General features: G+C 47.8%; 8 protein-coding genes across 8 annotated transcripts; 7 read left to right on the top strand and 1 right to left on the bottom strand.

Moving 5' to 3' along the window:
* Positions 1–130: 130 nt before the first annotated feature.
* Positions 131–1,507, bottom strand: TEOVI_000800500 (tRNA isopentenyltransferase, putative; the record flags this gene model as incomplete). Its single annotated transcript, XM_067223732.1, has 1 exon — positions 131–1,507. One exon carries the CDS (start codon positions 1,505–1,507, stop codon positions 131–133), a length of 1,377 nt encoding a protein of 458 aa, XP_067079833.1.
* Positions 1,508–4,005: 2,498 nt separating this feature from the next.
* Positions 4,006–4,620, top strand: TEOVI_000800400 (ubiquinone biosynthesis protein COQ7 homolog, putative; the record flags this gene model as incomplete). The annotated part of the gene is made up of 1 exon (XM_067223731.1): positions 4,006–4,620. One exon carries the CDS (start codon positions 4,006–4,008, stop codon positions 4,618–4,620), a length of 615 nt encoding a protein of 204 aa, XP_067079832.1.
* Positions 4,621–4,827: 207 nt separating this feature from the next.
* TEOVI_000800300 (nucleosome assembly protein (NAP), putative) lies at positions 4,828–5,376 on the top strand (the record flags this gene model as incomplete). Its single annotated transcript, XM_067223730.1, has 1 exon — positions 4,828–5,376. One exon carries the CDS (start codon positions 4,828–4,830, stop codon positions 5,374–5,376), a length of 549 nt encoding a protein of 182 aa, XP_067079831.1.
* Positions 5,377–6,802: 1,426 nt separating this feature from the next.
* TEOVI_000800200 (uncharacterized protein) lies at positions 6,803–7,843 on the top strand (the record flags this gene model as incomplete). Its single annotated transcript, XM_067223729.1, has 1 exon — positions 6,803–7,843. The coding sequence occupies one exon, from the start codon at positions 6,803–6,805 to the stop codon at positions 7,841–7,843; it is 1,041 nt and encodes a 346-aa protein (XP_067079830.1).
* Positions 7,844–8,159: 316 nt separating this feature from the next.
* On the top strand, positions 8,160–9,278 carry TEOVI_000800100 (mitogen-activated protein kinase kinase, putative; the record flags this gene model as incomplete). The annotated part of the gene is made up of 1 exon (XM_067223728.1): positions 8,160–9,278. One exon carries the CDS (start codon positions 8,160–8,162, stop codon positions 9,276–9,278), a length of 1,119 nt encoding a protein of 372 aa, XP_067079829.1.
* Positions 9,279–11,191: 1,913 nt separating this feature from the next.
* TEOVI_000800000 (enoyl-CoA hydratase, mitochondrial precursor, putative) lies at positions 11,192–11,995 on the top strand (the record flags this gene model as incomplete). Its single annotated transcript, XM_067223727.1, has 1 exon — positions 11,192–11,995. The coding sequence occupies one exon, from the start codon at positions 11,192–11,194 to the stop codon at positions 11,993–11,995; it is 804 nt and encodes a 267-aa protein (XP_067079828.1).
* Positions 11,996–13,368: 1,373 nt separating this feature from the next.
* On the top strand, positions 13,369–15,564 carry TEOVI_000799900 (ubiquitin hydrolase, putative; the record flags this gene model as incomplete). Its single annotated transcript, XM_067223726.1, has 1 exon — positions 13,369–15,564. One exon carries the CDS (start codon positions 13,369–13,371, stop codon positions 15,562–15,564), a length of 2,196 nt encoding a protein of 731 aa, XP_067079827.1.
* A 755-nt stretch (positions 15,565–16,319) lies between these two features.
* TEOVI_000799800 (uncharacterized protein) lies at positions 16,320–16,994 on the top strand (the record flags this gene model as incomplete). Its single annotated transcript, XM_067223725.1, has 1 exon — positions 16,320–16,994. The coding sequence occupies one exon, from the start codon at positions 16,320–16,322 to the stop codon at positions 16,992–16,994; it is 675 nt and encodes a 224-aa protein (XP_067079826.1).
* Between the last annotated feature and the right edge of the window lie 1,684 nt (positions 16,995–18,678).

Genomic DNA, 18,678 nt, shown 5'->3' with positions numbered 1-18,678 from the left:
AAAAAAAAAAAGGGACAAACACTGATACAAGTTCTCCTCAGCTTAAAGGGGCCAATACAAAAATCAAAATATGTTTAAAACAAAATTCCGGTGACGCAGGAAACTATTAATCAATGTTCAAAATGAGACCTTACGACCGCTTAACTCTCTTAGAAGGAATTATCCGACCAAACTTCTCAGCTTGCTCCTTCACCAACGCCTCGTGCCTTAGGGCACCCCTGTGTCGTTTCGAATGCAGATGTGAGATTCTCCCCCTCCCATCGGTATAAAAGACGTTGCAGACGCCACACCACTCGTGCCGAACCGGGGATGGTATTGACACATCTTTTTTCAATGGAAAAAACAACCCAGCGACATTGTCGCACGTCCGTTTGGTGAAAAACAAAACGGCAACTTCAACTTGCCGAAGAAAATCGGAAGGACTCGCAGAGGCGTCAACTGCAACAAAGTTTTCCTCCAGATTTACAGTAGCAAACAGCTCGCGAAGACGACCAAGAAAGCGGTTTTTTATCCACTGGCACTGCTGCCGTGCGTATCGGTTGGTGTTCACTTTCAGAAGATCCAGCGACTCTGAAACTTCGCGTTCGCCCTTTAGTTGAACTTCACTTCCCGACATGTCAAAGGACGAAACAATTTCTTTAAAACCTATGGCTTTCCCTAGGGGTAGCGTAAAAACGTCCTCTTTATGCCGCTGAGCAAATTTGCGGCATTCCTCAATGATCCCTTTTTCGACCATCACATCTATACGTGCGTTGAGTTTTGGCCTAAGCTTTTCAAGTTCAATGTGTGTCCACAATATGAAGCACGTACTGGGACAAAATCGAAGTCGCGGCTTCTCCCTGGAGTTATAAACATCGGATGGTATCCTATTGGTCCTTTTGTATATGTCGACGAGGCGCCGAATCCGTCTGATGTCGTTGGGATGGTATCGAGCAGCAATGTCCGGGTCAATATCCTTCAGTTGGTCCCAAAGAGAATTCCCATCATTCAATTCGGTGTGTTCTGCGCACCCGCCAGTTGTGTCCAGACACCCCGACACATGAGTATGTTCTACAGTTAAAAGATTGTCGAAAAGCAGTGACTGGACGTAATAGCACGTTCCACCGCAAACGACCACCGCTGCAGGAGAATGAGTTGACAAAAAGCTTTCGATATAACTTACAGCATCGCGAACGAATGAATGAATATTATACGCATCATTTGCAGACTTACAACCCTGTTCAGAAAATGCTTCACGGTCACAACCTCCGAATGCCAACGTTGGGTCGCGAATTTTATTGCCCTCGGGAGAAAGGAAACTCATAAAGCAGTGAGGAATCCCATCCATTTCCTCCGATGATATCTTGTTCGTCACAATGGGAAGACCGGCGTAAAACTGCATAACGTCACAGTTCAATATTACCACATTGTTACAGCCACACCTGAGCTGAAGGGTCTTAGCAACTCGAACTGCTGCTAGTGACTTACCACTGCCGGTCGCGCCTATGACAAAGTAAATAGACCTCATAGCTTCCTGGTCACTTCACATCACTCTTTGCTGCTGTTGCTGCTTGCAAGTGTCGAGAGGGGCGAAGTCGGCGGCAAAATATCACATTTCAGTGGAACAGTCACCTTCGAAAATGATGACAAGAAACAGACAAAGTTATCACTTGCTGTTAAATACAACCAACAAGAGAATCAAACATGCATTTCCCCCATATGGTTAGCAGCACGGAACAACCAGAAGTTACCTAGAATATTCCGTCCTGCACCATCGCCACAGGCACAACCACCCTATGACGTAAGGGGCAGAAACACTCTTTACCCCCTATTATAAACTGCTCATAAGAAATCACCAAATGTGCGCTAAAACGGCTCAACCGCTACGATTTTACTGATTTGCCCACCATTCCACAGGTTACCACAAGCACAAATCTGCACGAACAGCCACATAAACGGGGGTGACAAACAACAAAACTGAAGAAGTAAACAACCGCTGATGCGAACCATTCGTTTTTCCGACTACTCGCTTTCTCCCAGCGACACAAAAAAGGGAGTGTCGTCCTCCAAAGAGTGGTACAAAGAAACGCAGGTCGGCTGTTACCTAAAAACCGTCACCTCCACACCCCATGAAGCAGACGCAAAGCATCCCATCTGTGCTGAATCGGCAAATGAGGCAGCAAAAACGAAGTAAGTTCAGTTCTGCGCATATCCTAAATGCATAAAGTACTAAGCATAGGTAGATTTGACAACCCTTAACAACAACCAGGTTAGCTATGACGGACGGGCGCACTTATCAATACAAAGAAGATAGCCGAGGACGTTGCAACAACAACAAGAGCAGTGGAAGCGACCTAAACCGTGACGTGCGCGATAGTCTAAAAACAAAGAAGCGTAACGGAACAAAAACAACTATCCACAGTAACACATTTGTGGGAATTGTGGAAAACCACATTTACACAAGCCTATGCGTATTACATAAATACATCACGTCATCTTACGCGCATAATTGAACGGAACCACCTTAATAAAACAACCGGTAAGGATATGGTAAAGCAACTTGTAACCACTAGTGTTTTTTTAATAACCAAGGAAGAGACTTGCACAACAGTTGGAAGTCGGGGAACACGCGTATAAGTGAAGGAAAACAACACGTGCACACTCCAAAGGGTAATTAATACTCAAAATATATACCAAAAAGATTTGGCTAAACAGTAAAAGTTTGGCAACGTTCTACCCCTGTAAAGGAGCACCTCTCTCCGTCGTAAGCCGTCCCGTCTTCCGCGCCCCACACAGGCAAAGGCGCAGACGAGGTAACCCCCACTTGGGGGATAAACAACTAAAAAATAGGAACCTTAAGCAGGTACTTCAACGAAGTTTGTACCCAACACCCATCCTCAGAACATATGGCTGGAGGAAGCCTCGAAAAAAAAAAAACGGAAACGATAAAGGGGTAAAGCCGACCCCGTTCAAAGAAGGGCGCGAACGCCGCCCCAACGGGAAAGGCGGCCTATGCGTGGCCGACGCGCGTGCTGAGAGTAAAAAACTGATACTGAAATCCCAAAGGAGCAACGAAGGCACTGAGCCCCGACACACACACGCAACATGCCAACTCCCCTCTCTTTTTCACTGAATAGACGAGCCTGCTGTAGGGACGGCAATCGCCGGGGCGAGCATTTCAGCAGCAGGCACAGATATGGAGAGTCCCATGGCGCTACGACCACACGCCGTCTTTTTAACTGTGGACGACGGGGCTTCCCTTAAGAAATGGGTTATATTGGCAACAGGACGACTGTGGTCAGGTGGAAAGCACAGCGCACTGGTGGACTTTTTGGGAGAGGTGGGATGGGGAATCGCACTGGGTCTGTGCCGAGGCCCGAAAGGGTGCGCGGAGTTTTGCCCGTGTGGGCACCCGACTCGGAGCAGCGGTTACGAGGTCTTTCTTGCTTCCTGGAGCTGATTGTGAACGGGCTGCTTCCTCCCTCTCATTACCGTCCTCGACTGCGTTGGTTGCTAGAAGTAGGCTGAGGGTCTGTGGAGCCACCGTCTCGGGTTAGAAGAGATTCTTACCTTTCTTTATTTTCCTCCACGTGCCTGGAGGCGTTGAGTGTGGCTGCTTTTGTGGGCAAAGTAGCGTAGGAGGAGCCCCACCACGGTATTGTAAACTGGGTTCTCACGCTGAATTCATCGCCGTTCTCCCCTCTTCTCTGCAGCGGCAGCACTGGGAGTCGGTTCTGGAGCGGGCCAGCCAGGGTTGACCTCGGCGTGCGCATCTCCGTGTACGCATGTGAACTGCTTCGTCGGTTTTTCGCTAAAGCAGCCATCTCGTATGGAAAATACTGGTTCACAGGAGGCGGATCCAACGCGAGTATCCCACAGTATGTTCATTTCCTACTTGATCCCAGAGGGGGTATAGTTTGGGAGTCTTTGTCTCAGCAATTCATTCGCTGCGCGACCATTTTAGGCAATATATCCTTTTGTATGTTTGTTTGTTTGCTAAATGCCTTCCCTTGAAGCTAGTTAGGTATGTTACGCAGATCGGTGGTTAACCTTCAGAACCCAGCTCGTGTTTTCAGAAGCGCGGCGAAGCGGCAAAAGCTCGATGAAGCTGTGCGCGTTGACCAGGCTGGGGAAGTGGCTGCGGTGCGCATATGCAAGTATCAGTTGCTATGGATGTCCCCCCTCGATAGTGGCGTGCCAGTTGTCAAGGAGATACTGAGGGATGAGCTCGTTCACGAAGAGGTTATGGGTCACCTAGCTCGTAAGCATTCGGTGCGCTTGACGTTACTAGATCCACTGTTTCACGTGGGCGCCTTTGTGATGGGTAGTTGCACCGCTCTTCTGGGAAAGGATGCAGTAATGTGTTGCCATGCTGCTGTTGAAGTCACAATAGCACAGCACTATAATGATCAGCTTAGGGAGCTACAATCCCTCGAGGAGTCGGAAGGTGCTTCGAAAGGCAAGGATGAAAAGGACTGGGCAGAAGTCATGGAGTATGTTGCTCGGTTCAGGGATGAAGAACTGCATCACCAGGAGCTCGGGGAGCAAAATGGCGCAGAAAATGCACCAGCGTACCCACTTTTGTACAATGGCATTCGTATAATGTGTTCTCTGGGTGTGGCTTTAGCGAAAAGGATTTGAAATGCTTGTAACATCTTTGCACTCGGATCCCCCCCCTTTGGAGCAGGTTCAGGGTTACTGAACTTGTGGTGGTCAATTTATTATTTTCTTTTGCTACTTGACGTATTACTTTTTGTCTTCCTTCTACTTCGCTGTTTCCTGTTCTTCGTCCTGGTGGACTTCTGCGTTTGAAACTCAATTGCGTCATATAGAACACAACAAGTGAAGATGAGCTCCATACCGGTGGACGTTCTTAATGCGGTTACTCAATGCAATGAGAAAGTGACAGCTGTGGAAAAGGAAATCGAAGAATTTACAAATCAAGTGCGCATTGATTTCCGGTCAAAGATTGAACCACTTTTCGATAAACGGCACCTCGAGCTGGAAAAAATAGAAGGGTTTTGGGGCAGTGCATTTGTGGCAGTGGAATCTCCCCTTATGGGGTTACTAAATGGTACAATTGATCCAAAAATTGTACGGGCTTTGACAGACTTTAGAGTGAAGACAAGTGTTAGGGACGGGTCTATCTGCCGTTGCGTGTCGGTGACTTTTCGCCCGAACATGTTTGTGAAAGAGGGAACCTTCTCCCGTGAGCTTGATCCCAGTGTAAATACACTTTCTCTGCAACCCATACTATGGAAACCTGGAACCGAGAAGGCTCGAACCGATTCTCTCTTCAGGTTTTTTTCTCCGGAGTGCAAGGACATAGAGTTCCTCGAGCGCGCGCTGACAGAATTTGATGAACTGTTCCAAAACCCTCTTCTAGCCTTTGAATAAGATGGTGAAGGCTGAATGAAACACTAGCATAGTTGAAGCGGGTAAACTCCATTGAGTCTTATTTGGTGAGGGAACGAGTGATACTAAAACGTAAGGAGTAAATATAAGAAAACATGCGAAACTCTTTGGCCGCTAATGTCTTGCGTGAAAGATAGGGAGTCATATGAGTCCTCAGCAGAGTTTCAGTTCAAATACACCTGCAATTTCTTCGCTGATTGTCTACGTCTCCTCGTGCCTTTTATTATTTTTGATAGACTACTGCTGGCAACGACAATCACCGTTCCTGTGTTCATTTTATATTTCTTTTGTCCTAATGCCTGCACAATCTCGTCGGTCAAACAGTTTGACATGATGGCACGTGGGGCAGCTTAAAAAGTAGCGGGGTGTCAAAGGAACGCTCTTGTAAGCGCGATACACTATGAGATGGCCTCACCGCGGTAATACCAAAACAGCAGAAATCAGCGCGACTCAGACAATTATAGTACCGCAGGATCTGTGAGCTTGTTTGGGGGGACCTGACAAGGATGAAGATGCGATCCACATGTCGATGGTGATCGTGTTTAATATTTTGGATACTTCTGGTGAGTGTTTTTTTTTTTCGAGTTTAACTACAACGCGTCCATCGGTAACAGGATTCATGGCGTTTGTCACCCAAATTACGGTAACCATTAGGCACTTATATAGGTAATCATATTATAACGTACAATTCGGGCTGAGGAGGGGAGTATCAACGACATCTGTGTATTTTTATCTGAGGAGACCGGCAACAGCTCGCGGCATTTCTCCCATGAGAAGGTTGTGAAATCAGAAGGGCAATACGAAGCCCTCATCTGTTCCTCTAATGCGTTGGAGATGGACCAATGTTTTCGTTCTTTTTGAACGTTTGCTTGGAGGTGCGTACTAACGGGAAGCAAACTAATTTTCTTATATATTATTATGTAGCATGGGCACGGATCAATGATTTGTTGTAACAGTATGTGAATATGTGGTGGTATTCCCGTCTGGCATGCGATGAACTGCCGCAGTAAACACAGAATGAAGTCCTAATATTGGGGTGGCTGTGCGGAGAAATATGTGAAGTGTCGACGCTTCTGAGGAACACTACTCCGGTCGCACTGTGTGTTGAGGTGGTTGAGGATGGTTATTGGTTTATTGGATGAAGAGGCTGTGCGTCTGTAAGGTACCCACGATATCTGATCCCTTAGCATTACACGTGTCCCCCCCCCTTTGTAAGAGTGTCTGGAGTCGGCAAATTAATGTTTTATTGAAGGGGTCTGTAATTTCAAAAGAATTTTTCTTTAATACAAGCTTTCTCTTCGCCGTGGAGAAAAATCATTGTCATCCACCTTCATTTATAGCCTTGTTGCACCACCTCTCCTCTTGATGAGCATACCCCCGCATCTTGGGGGGGGGAGGGAGTAGTTGCATGCTGCTCAGTCAACTCAAATTTATTGTGGCGCGCCTTTTCCCCTTCTTCGCAGTTTCGACACCGACAATGGGAGTAGTCAAAGTGTGGTTGCGAGAACCACATCATACCGATGATGAAGCGGTTAAACTTGTAGTGGACGAAACATCCGACGTATCTGATGTCCTTTTAAAAGTACCCGAATTTTTGCGAGTGCGAAATTTGAAACCTTCGGAGATTCAAGCAGAATATCAAGACGCTGTACTCTCCAACAGGTTCCTACTTCATAACGTTTTTCAAGGAAAAAATGAAGGCACTTTGGTCATTCGGCCACGACCTATGGCCTTACAAACTAGCAACAAAGGTCTGCCATTTACTGCACGATGTAAAAATCGAGTAAATGATATCACGCCTTCCTTACATCATACGGTCTGCCCATTACCTTCTCCCAAAGTTATCAAGTTTGGAGAGAAGGCTGCACCGCCTGTAAAAAGTTTGAGGCGGTCGGTTTCGTACAGCGGAGTGCAGAACAGATCGTCGATGGCTCGTCGTGGCAGCCGAGATCACGTGGACCATTGTGTCGGACCCCATTCTGCCCCTGGATCTCGGGACGGGACGCCCAAGAAGCAGGTAAGAGAACGTAGCCATCGCAACAACCCGGTGGAGTCCGCATCGTCAGCGCTTGCCGCGCGGACCTCCTGTCAACAACGTGTACCGTTCGATGCTGTGAACAGCGCCGTCTCCCGCTTTAGGCAGGAAGCAGAAAAAATGAAAGCGACACCAAAGAGAAATAACATTGGTGTTGTGTGTGGTAGTTTCAGACCTCAATGGGGGAGGCCTCTTTGTGCCACTTGTGGCCGGTCCAAGCATCTGCACTGGGCCGCACCTGTGAACGAGACTCACAAAAGATCTTCAGCCACCGAAAGGTCAGACAAGCATCCAGCGGTGTGTGCTTCAACCGCTGGCACGCAGGGAGATAGTGTTTTCCTCGGGTTGGACGGTGGTTACAGCAGTGGCGAGGGTCACGTCGATACCATACCTTCGCCTAAAGATCAATGGTAGGAGAATTTCCTACCTAACGTATACATATTGTTACACACCCCCTCGACTTTTCTGTTCTGTCTACACACATTAAGTTCTTCATAGTTCTAATGGTTTTTTTTGTAATTGTGAAATGAATAAAATCTCCACCTTATCTATGCACATACTGTTTTTTTTTGTATATTCAGAGACTTCGGACTTACATAACTGGCATACCCACTTTCTTTCTGAACAAAAAAAACTAGTGTAAGGTCGTAAAAATAACCCTCTGTTGATTGCTCTTGGCGCGCCCAACTCGTACTACGCAGCGCGTGTCTCTGAACGGATTCCAATCCAAATGAAAAGGAAGGGGATTGCGTTAGATCTTGTGGCAGTGGAAAAAACCCAGCATGACTTGCAATCGTATCAAATAAAGAATAATAACTGCCTTCAGTTGCGGGCATTCTTGCTTAATGAGTCGGGTATGTTTACTACAGATGGGAGGAAAATACTTGGGAGTGTGACGAAAGAAGATATCGATTGCACATCACGCAGAATTATTGGCCGGGGCGCAAGCGGCACCGTTCGATTCGCGAGGCTTAAAGACGGAACCCCCGTTGCGCTGAAGCACATACCAATAACATCAAAGTTACACCGAGATGAAGTAGATCGGGAATTATCCTTCTTCAGTTCACAGTCCAACTCCCCCTTTGTCATGAAGAATCTGGGGGCGTTTTGGGATTCGGAGGAAGGTGCCATTGTGATACCCATGGAGTGGATGGCTTACACCCTAAAGGATATGAGCTACTTCTGGGAGGGCATAGAGGAAACCATATTGCGAGATATTTTTTTTCAGGTTGTATCTGGTCTCGTATACCTCCATGACACAAAGCGCGTTATTCATAGGGATCTAAAACCAAGCAATCTGCTTATTCGTGACGACGGATATGTTAAGATTAGTGACTTTGGGGTTTCGAAGCTGGTGCAAACGCTTGATGTATCTTCAACCTACGTAGGGACAATGTATTTTATGGCCCCCGAACGCCTGGAGCAAACCGTTTACAGCTTCAGTAGTGATATATGGTCTCTGGGTCTTACAGTGATCGCCACGGTGACGGGGAAGAACCCGTGGGCTCCCCCAGATGAGATGAACTTGTTCCAGCTGCTAGGGAAAATAGCGGGTGAAACTACCCCATCCTTACCGGAAAAGCCGGTGTACTCTGAAGAAGCCCGAGATTTCATCAAGAAATGTCTCGTTCGGGATCCACAGGAACGACCATCAGCCGCCGAGTTATTGAAACACCCCTTCTTTGAAGGCTGTACTGAAGAACTGGCCGTTAAAAATGTCAAAATGGCCGTAGAGCATATGACTCACCTTATCAACAATGATGCAAAGAAAACAGAGGACCTGAAGCGCAGCCAAGAAGACGTCGCAAAGGAAGTGAACATAAAATTGGAAATGCTAGGTGTTCTGTAGTATATGAAGTTTGTATGTTTGTACACTTTATATTAAAGGGTGTGCTGTCCTGTTATTTTTGTACTGGCACAATTTTTTTTAAAATATATACTTACGCACACAAAGACGTACGGATGGGTGACAGGCACAAAGCACGCCTATTACCCTATTTCTTTCCATGCTTATATATGCTACATACTTTGATGGAACCGTAGATAATCGACCGTAAGGTGTCACACTTTTGTAGCTTACAAAGCTCCTTTGCTTCACTTCTGCGTTGACTTCAATAGCAAATGTCTGGGCACACATAAAACCAGGGCAACGTGGTTGGCCCGAGCAACTGTCTGTACCATAAGAGAATTTGGTTTGCGGTTGTATGTTTTAGTTCTTGGCAGCGTATCAGGTTAGAGGTGAACGGCCATAGGGAAGGGCCAGCGGACATTTTCTAAGTGCCACTCTGTGCCAGTGCTGGCACCTTTTCCCTTCTTGCACTGCTGTAAGGTAGTGGGAAATTAGGACGAAACGCCTACTTTCACTGCTTTTTTTTTAATTGTTACGGTGTTGGTGGACGGCTGTTCCAGTTTGGCGACGCAACGTGAACATCGACGGCTTCACTACTAAACTATTATTCGCGCCTTCTAAGCTTCTCCCCGACACCTTAGATTGGTTGGATCACCGTAAAATGCCGTAGAGATGGGGAGAATTGAGGTACGTTTTTCCCTATGCCATTGGTTGTTGGATGTGTCCCTGTCAAAGAAGCTTGCCTGTGTTTACTCAGAGCGGCAGTATGTCTACTTTGTACGGCCGCTGGTATCCTGTCGTCGACTTGATGCTGCAGACAAAAAAACTCTGTCACCTACTGTTCAGCATAAGGTGGTTTCAGGAATTCGCCCCATTGCAATTGTTTGACAGGTTGATGCACGGTGAAAACGGACCACAGGTACCTAACTAACGATAGTGGTTTTGCCCATTTTGCCTTCATGGGGGCGAAGGGCTCGTGGGTGTGCGTACGCTTTGTTTTTGACGAGTTGGGATTGGAGTACTGACGCGGCGCTTCCGCAACAACTAGGCAATATGCATGTGATTCCACTCTGGAAAGGATCCTTCCACAAGTAGTGGAGTTGTAGACCCGCTGCGGGCATGTGGAAGAGCTCGTTTCTCGATAGTTGGCCAATTTTTTCTTTTGCTTTTCCGTAGTTGGGTCATGCGCCATAGGCCGGTCCAGTGGAGACGTGCAGACCGTGGCTTTAACGCAGGGGGGCTGCACGGTCCTTTAGTGGATCGATATCTGCATGTGGGTTCCTCAAGCCAGTTTTTTTGACCGCACTTGTGGCAGAGTCAATTTTTTCCAACCTGTATCACAGTGCGGGAGGGAAACGTAAGTGGAGGGCAGTAACAACTCTTATCCGAGCCGCACAGGGTAACAAAGAAGGGGAGCTTACGAGACGAAAGATTTAGTTCACGAGGTGAATATGCGCTCTCGTGGTTCGCTATCTGTGGAGAAGCGCTCCCACTCTTTATCGGCTGCCGCACAAGGCGGAGCCAAGTCCCCCTTTGCACTGTGGTATATCAACATAGTCTGTCGCCTCCTTTCACATGATTTGTGGATGGTGACAACGGTCAGCCCCTTTTCCAATGGTCCCATGAAAGCATAGCTGCGTGGGACCTACGATAGGCACCATCTTTCCCCCCCTTGACTATTGCCTATGTATTTGCCAGTTTCTGTGACAATTTGAGTGCGGTGGGGACGTAGCGGTAGGGGAAATGTCTTTGTTCCCTATGTTGAAGAGGCTTTGCATCACATGTGTGGCAAGAGCCGGTCCGCCGTGAACATGCGCTTACTTGCGATAAAATAGGATATTATTTGTGCTTAACTCTTTGAAGTTGCCCTGCTACCTACTAAAAGTGTTTAGGTGTGTATCTGTATGGATTAAATGTTACGCTCCTGTGCACTTTTACGTTCTGCAACGGAGGCTGTCGTTAAGTGCTCTCAGAGAGGAGCTGTGTTGACGCTGACACTTAACAGACCTGCTCAACTTAATGCACTTAACAAGGATTTGTTATGCGCGCTAGCTGAAAGCGTGTCGAAGTACGATGCGGATCCGTCGGTGTCGGTCATCATCATTACCGGTGAGGGTAAAGCCTTCTGTGCCGGTGCTGATGTGAAGGCAATGTCAAGTAAAAGTTTTGTTGACTTTTATAAGGACGACATGCTTCGCGGTATCGACACTGTAGCTAATGCTAAGAAACCAGTTATTGCCGCAGTCAACGGTTTCGCTTTGGGCGGTGGATGTGAACTTGTCATGTCTTGCGATATCGTTGTAGCCAGCGAAAAGGCGACCTTCGGACAACCCGAAGTTAAAATTGGAACAATTCCGGGCGCTGGCGGTACACAACGGCTTGCGCGGCTAATTGGTAAAAGTAAAGCGATGGAATGGGTGCTGACGGGACAACAGTATACTGCAGAAGAGGCGGAGCGCGCTGGTTTGGTTTCCCGTGTTGTGAAGCATGAGGAACTTACCACGGCAACTATGTCAGTCGCTGAAAAAATTACGTTGAACAGCTGCTTAATAACTTCCCTTGCGAAAGATTGTGTCAATAGGGGGTTTGAAGCAACACTGAGCGAGGGCCTAAATTACGAGCGACGGATATTCCAGGCTACATTTGCCACAGCTGACCAAAAGGAAGGTATGCGTGCCTTCCTGGAGAAAAGGAAACCGTTCTTCACCAATTCGTAGGCTAGTAGGTTTGGCGGTGTCCTAAACCGTAGCTATTTGGTTATGGAACAAGGGACGTATAATATTGGAGAGGGGCTTCAGCGCTAAAACGAGCAATGAGGGCACGAGCTGTGTTTTCCCCCATCAGTGGTTTAGCGCTAGAGAAACGCCTCTTCTCTTTTGAGTTTTAGTAGGCGTAACGATGAAAACTGCGGACACAGGACCGTATGCTTTACACCTGATGCGATTGTCACCATCCCATCCCAAAGTGCTCAATTCTTGTCGCTCGAACTTTATTAGTTCCTCTCTTTTTTTTTTTTTTGGTATTTGGGTGCACCACTTGTTTAAACAACAGCTTAAACGGCTGGCAAGTGGCGTACGATGCGTGTCTGAGACCACCACGCGGGGAATCCGCAGCATATCTACTGGAGAAAAAGCACCTAACTCTCATGATAAGCAAATCGGGAGATATCCATGGAAAGGAGTGCTGTAGAAAAATTTGAGGCGGGATCGCGTGGAAGATCATATAGTTGGGTTTTCGCGCGTGGATGCAAGTGGGTGCATGATCACCTCGTCCGTGTCACTGCAACGGCCGCGGATGGTTTGGCCATTAATATGGACACAGACGCCGGTAGAAGAGGGTCGTGCGCGTCTGATGTCAGTCTTGAAGTGTTCTCATGTCGAACTGTCTGAGGAGCCAGTGGCCTCTATTTTAAGACGCACGATGGTGTGTCTTAATTGCAGTTATTCAAGAGTCTGACTTAAGCTGACATTTCTGTTCCAGTTGTGTGTCCCATGCATCCGCATGGGCGGTGGAGCGGCTCAGCTGCGGCGAACACCATCGGTCCTCTCCTTTTTTTCTTCCGCACCATGCGTCACACAAGACCGAAAATGTTTACTAACCACGGGAACGGTACAGGTTCTCTCTCCCTCACCACCGCCCCAGTGGTGTGTCTGGGCCTCTTCCAACCTACCAGCGGTGACATGACGTGCAGCGTTGTACGATATTTCTTGCCGTTTTATTATTACTCTGTATAGGGGTGAGGGCCATAAGCCTTCGGGTACGCATACCTGTGTAGATGTGAGCTGTTCGCCCAACCGGCGTTAGGTTCTAATTTTTCCAGCTTCTAGATCCCTGTATGGTTGTGCCGCATCGGGTGTGCTGCTGGTTTATCTGTGAAAGGCAACGCATGCATGTTACGTTCGCCATTGGTCCTGATTTTGCCAAATGAGCTATATCAACTAACATGTGTATCCTGCGTAATATCTGCGATACCGCCCTCATTCTCTTGAGATACAGTAAGTTTTGTGCAAGGAAAAGGTGTGGCTAGGAGAAGCCAGTAGAACAGGGGTGAGTGGGGTGAAGTATTGAAAGTAACTCGCGCAAAGCGGTAATGCCGCCTCCCTTTTCTATAACTCAGGAGGCATGTGCCCATTGCTGGGATGAATCGGCTGTTACAACTCCGCATCATCAGTCCGCCGTTCACAAGGAGGAGTGCGCTTACTGCTGCCGGACATGCATGCACAATGGAGGTGTTTTGGTGTGCATGTGTTGCCATATCGCCCTCTGTGAAGTGCACGTGAGGAAGCACGTTTCACTGCGCTCGAACCATGCGATGTACGTATGGCTGAAGGAGTGTCCCCAGAAGGAGGATGATGCACCGAGGGATGTGAACAAACTTGGCGTTGTACTCCCAAAAGAATATGAGAGCGCCATCTGCTGCGCCCTGTGCTCACTCACGTTCTCGTCGCCCCCCGAGTTGCTTGAGGGATGCTACCAGAGTATCTTGAATGCCACCTCCACAGGAGCGCAGGGAGCCATAGACGCAAATGAAGAGCAGTTTACTCGGCCTCAGTGTCCACATTTGGTATGTCTCGAGCAGCAACCTAGCCCATTCTCACCGGCGCCGAGCCACATGGAGACTTGTGTTGTTGCGGGTTGTGGTTGTCAGACGGATAATTGGATGTGCGTGACATGTGGGGCAGTTGGTTGCCCGCGACCTGAAGTAGGTGGCAGGGGCCATGCACTGGAACACCACAACACCACGCAGCATCCTGTTGTGGTCAAACTTGGCACGATAACTCCGTCAGGCGCAGACTTCTACTGTTATTCTTGCGATGATGAAGTATCCGATGTGCACTTTGAGGCCCATATGAAGCACTTCGGCATAGATGTGAAAACATCAAAAAAAACTGCAAAAACTTTCGGAGAGATACAGTACGATTATTGGTCGCAATTTGACTTCAACCGGATTACGGAAAGTGGGGAAACTCTTGTTCCAGTTTTCGGCCCTGGAAGAACCGGGATGCGAAACTTCGGCAACACGTGCTACATGAACTGCGTTTTACAGTGTCTAATGTCGCTAGAGGTCTTTAAAGAGGCGTTCTACGCCGGCCGCGACACACGGCACCAGAATGCCTGTAGAGAAAACCCCTACAAGTGTCGTAGTTGCCAGGTGGAGCGCGTTGCCAGCGGCCTGCTTTCCGGTGAATTTTCCATAAGTGACAATGATGAGCCCAACGGTATAACGGCACGTGAGTTTAAGCAAGTTTTCGCGGAGGGGCATCCCGAATTCAGCACCAGTGAGCAGCAGGACGCCCAGGAGTACTTTTTATATCTATTGGAGGAAATGCGCCGCTACGTCAAACCCTCATGTGTCGACGCGAAGCAAAACCGGCACCCGGTTGATATTTTTAAGATGAAGTTGGAGAATCGTGTTGAGTGTAGCTCTTGCCGCAAGGTACGTTACACGTATGAGTCAGACTGTTGTCTTTCGCTCCCCATCCCCCTGGGTACCGCAGAGCGGAGGTCTGCTTGTAACCGCAAACTCACGGAAGAAGAAATTGAGGCAAGTCGTCCTCGGACCTCGCTGGAAGCCTGTATAACATCTTTGATGAAAACCATTGAAGTAGACTGCAGCTGTAGTGCGTGCGGGAACCAGGTCACCTACAACGAAACTGTACGCGTGGCGACGTTTCCGGATGTTCTCGCAGTTTACCTCCGTCGGGCACACTTCGACGCGGAGACAATGACAGTGACGAAGCGGGATGTGTTTGTAGAGGTACCGGAGGAAGTTGACTTGGAGTATCTTCGTGGAAAGGGACTACAGAGCGGTGAAGTGGAGATGCCTTCCAATGAGCGGGAACTGCGACACAAGCCGGTTTCCGCAGCGCTCACGCCGGTGGACGAGATGGCGCTCGCTACACTGCTTAGCATGGGTGTTGATGAAAAAATTGCAAAATACGCGCTGCAGCAGACAGGCATGAACGTGGAGAGGGCACTTGATTACGTGTTCAGCCGCAACGACATTGAGGGGGAAATCGCAAGGGCCGAGGGCTCTGAAGGTCAATTGGTTTCCCGCGGGAATGTCACTGCACCCGAGGTTGATGGACCGGCAAGCTACCGATTGCACGCCATGATAAGTCACATGGGAGCCAGTGCCAAGACGGGACACTATGTATGCCATATACGGGATGAAGAAACAGGGAAATGGTTGTTGTTTAATGACGAAAAGGTGGCGGAGTCAAAGCAGCCACCCTTTGCCTTGGCATCTCTTTACTTTTACAAGAGAAAAAGGGTTTCTAATTAGTCTACAAGGAAGTAACAGATTCGCTTGATGACCGTTTTGGCGTCTCTAAAGCATAAGCCACGTTGCAGGCACCTCGAGCCTCATCCCTCAGACCAGTAGTAAGGGACAGTGCGTGGAAGGGGAGTGTGTCAAAGAAAAGAAAATGTTTGAAGATTGTGGAGCGGCAACCAGTTTGAGCGGTACGGTTGGGTTTGTTTGGTACCACTATTATTTTCCATTATTTATTAGCTTTAGCCGATGTTAATTGATTGTCAAAGCCTCAGATTTCGGCATGCCGCTTGGGTTTTCGGGGTTACCTTCACTTGCCGCCCTTTCCTAATTTTAAGTGCTTCGGCTAGGGAACATGCCTTTTTACCGCATGCCGCGCAAAGGTCCGGTAACCGGACTCGTTGTGGAGGGGGGTGCTTCCAGCCTTTGGTTCTGGTTCCCTTATTTTTAAAAAATTTGAATTGTTCCTTACCGCATAGCACCATTTGTATTTCCTCATTTTTCTTTATTTTCTCTTCGTTTACCTTTATTTTTGTGTGTGTGGTTATCGTGGTCCTGTTTGTTTTTTGTCTTGCGGTGCTGTTGGTTCGGCAGGGACAATATCCGTGGCCGACAGCTCATTGATATTAAGGGCAACTCAGGAGAAAAGAATACAACCAACCGGAGGTGAAAGCGGGAGAGCTACAGCGTGGGTTTTCGTTGAAGAACAGGGCACCTTAATACACGAAGGGGTGGAGCTTACAGCGAGAAGAAAAGGGGTAGCAAGAATGGAGATTCCCGGTGTATTTTCAGACATACCACGCTGGGAGTACAGCAGCCCGATCTACGGCAACCCACAACCACTGGTCGCGGCAATGCCCACGGCTCAGGCTGCGCCATTTGCGTTACTGCAGCAGCAAATGGCTGTGTGGCCACCAGCAGCAGCCCCGGCTGCTGTGGCGCTCCTGCCCAGTGCCCATATTGGCTCAACCTCAGAACTGATAACTCCCCTGAGCGCCACCTTCCCTCAGTGCGTAATGTTGGTAAGTCCAACGCAGGGGACGTTTGATACCTCCTTCCCCGAGACTGTGATGGCCAGGGAGTTTACCACCCCACCGGTGCAACCTGTCTACGGTGTTGTTCCTACCGGGGACAACTTTGGGGCAGTGTCGAGAGAATTCTCAGCCTTCCTGCGGGGAGAGCATTGCTCGTACTCCACGGGACAGTGCGCTCCCAGTGGGAATGTGATTTCCAAGGGTGATCGCGTAGTGAGTGTTCGCAACTTCAGCTGCATTCTTGGTTCCAGCCACGAAAAGGACGTGGTGGGTGACACGGCTATTCCACCCCTTGCACAGACGCGGCCCCGACCCTGCCATATTCCCCGGCATCTTTTGTCCTCGGCAACCTCTAATTCATGTTTTACTACCAAAACCGCTATGGTCGGGATGGCTTCGGCGTGCTGAGTCAGCCGCTACCTCCACGATGAGGGAGCTACCCAACGATATATTTTAATTACCCAGGAGCAACGGAGGGCGAGGGGGAAAGAATGAGACCTCTCCCCCTCTCTCTTCCTTTAAGTTTGTTTTTGTTTTTTTGCTTTTCCACCCTCCCCTTTACACGAAACTGTTACTATTGTGATAAAGGCTTGCCTTTCGTAAGCCTTCCGCCATTTTTTGGGGGGGTTACTTGACAATGTCAAGTAATGTGGCCACTCTTTTTTTTTTTCTGTAGCCTCTATGACATATGGTTTTGTTTTGTCTGATATTCCCCCTCCACGCGCACACCATCGAGTGTATTCAAAAGGAAAAAAGGTCGCGCGCGTTTACGTATTTTTACTCCTCCCCCTCCCCACACACACGCACACGGACATTGTTCGTGAACAGGCACCTTGCTTCATTTCATTTATTGATTTTGTTTAATATAATAACCGTCAGCAACGACGAAAAAAAAAAAAGAAAACAGGACAAAAGAAGCGAAACGAAATGAACCAAAACTAGAAGAGGAAGTATTTACCCTTTCGTTGCTTTGGCAACGGTTGGTAGAGGTAGTGCATTTCATTCTGCCGATTCCTAAACAGTGTTACTTGTCTGTTCGTTTGCACTGCTGTTGGCAGTTCCCTCCATTTAGCTATCATTACTGTTATTGTTATGATTGTTGTTAAAGCGAAAAGTGAGAGAAATGGAAGGAGGGAGAGTGACGACGATACTACCGCCGGAGATACAAAAGAAGAGATGAATAATGAAACAGGAAAGGGAAAACAAACGCCAAATGCAATAAATGCGAGGGGCCAAAAGCAATTAAGCTCAGGCCGAAACGATAATTGTCCACGCAATCGCGATGAAATGAAATATGAAAATGAGAAGTAGAGACGATATGCGAAGGGAGTGTGTAGCGCGGCGTCGGGAAGGCCTTGTCAATGACACGGTGGTATATAGGCGCAGCGAAAGAAGGGAGGAAAACACAAAGGTCCAGGTGTCCCTTGTTTTCCTTCCTTTTCTCTTTCATGCTTAATATTGCTTAATAAATGATAATTATAATGAGAAATACATTTATGTATATTCATAAATACGGGGATGAAATGAGGGAATAGGAACGGGTGAGACAAAAGAAAAGTGAAGGATCCACAACTTCTTTGCAACTTGCGTGCGCACGCCAACAAGTAGTCGTCATTTATTATGATATTCATCTCCGTTCTGCCTTTGGTTAAAACAAAGTGAAACAGAAGTCAAAACTAAAGACTAAGAGGGGAGAGAGAAGTACACACACGTACACGGATACAAACAAGCTCATATATATATTAATGTAACACCGGACCCAAATCAGCTTACACTTGCACGTATGCTGTTGTAAGTATATCACAGCATAATAATAATAATATTGTCAATGGAAAGGAAAATAGGCGTAGATATACTTTCATATTTATATGCTTGTTTGTATCCATACACGTGCGTGCCTGTGTATGTGTGTGCGGGAGAACAAGGAGGGGCGTTCTCCTCATATAACCCCAGCGGATTTCTCAATTTCTTTTCTTTGTTTCCCCCACCCATTCCCACTAATGATTTGTAGTTTGTCTGTTTATCTCTTTCATAATTTGGTAGCACCAAACAGGGTTCCGGCGGCAAAAAAAAAAAAGAAAGTGATTCTGCG

This window comes from Trypanosoma equiperdum (genome assembly GCF_001457755.1).
Source record: "Trypanosoma equiperdum strain OVI genome assembly, contig: ctg_1949, whole genome shotgun sequence".
NCBI classification, from domain to species: Eukaryota; Euglenozoa; class Kinetoplastea; order Trypanosomatida; family Trypanosomatidae; genus Trypanosoma; species Trypanosoma equiperdum.
This window is presented reverse-complemented; position numbering and strand designations above follow the sequence as displayed.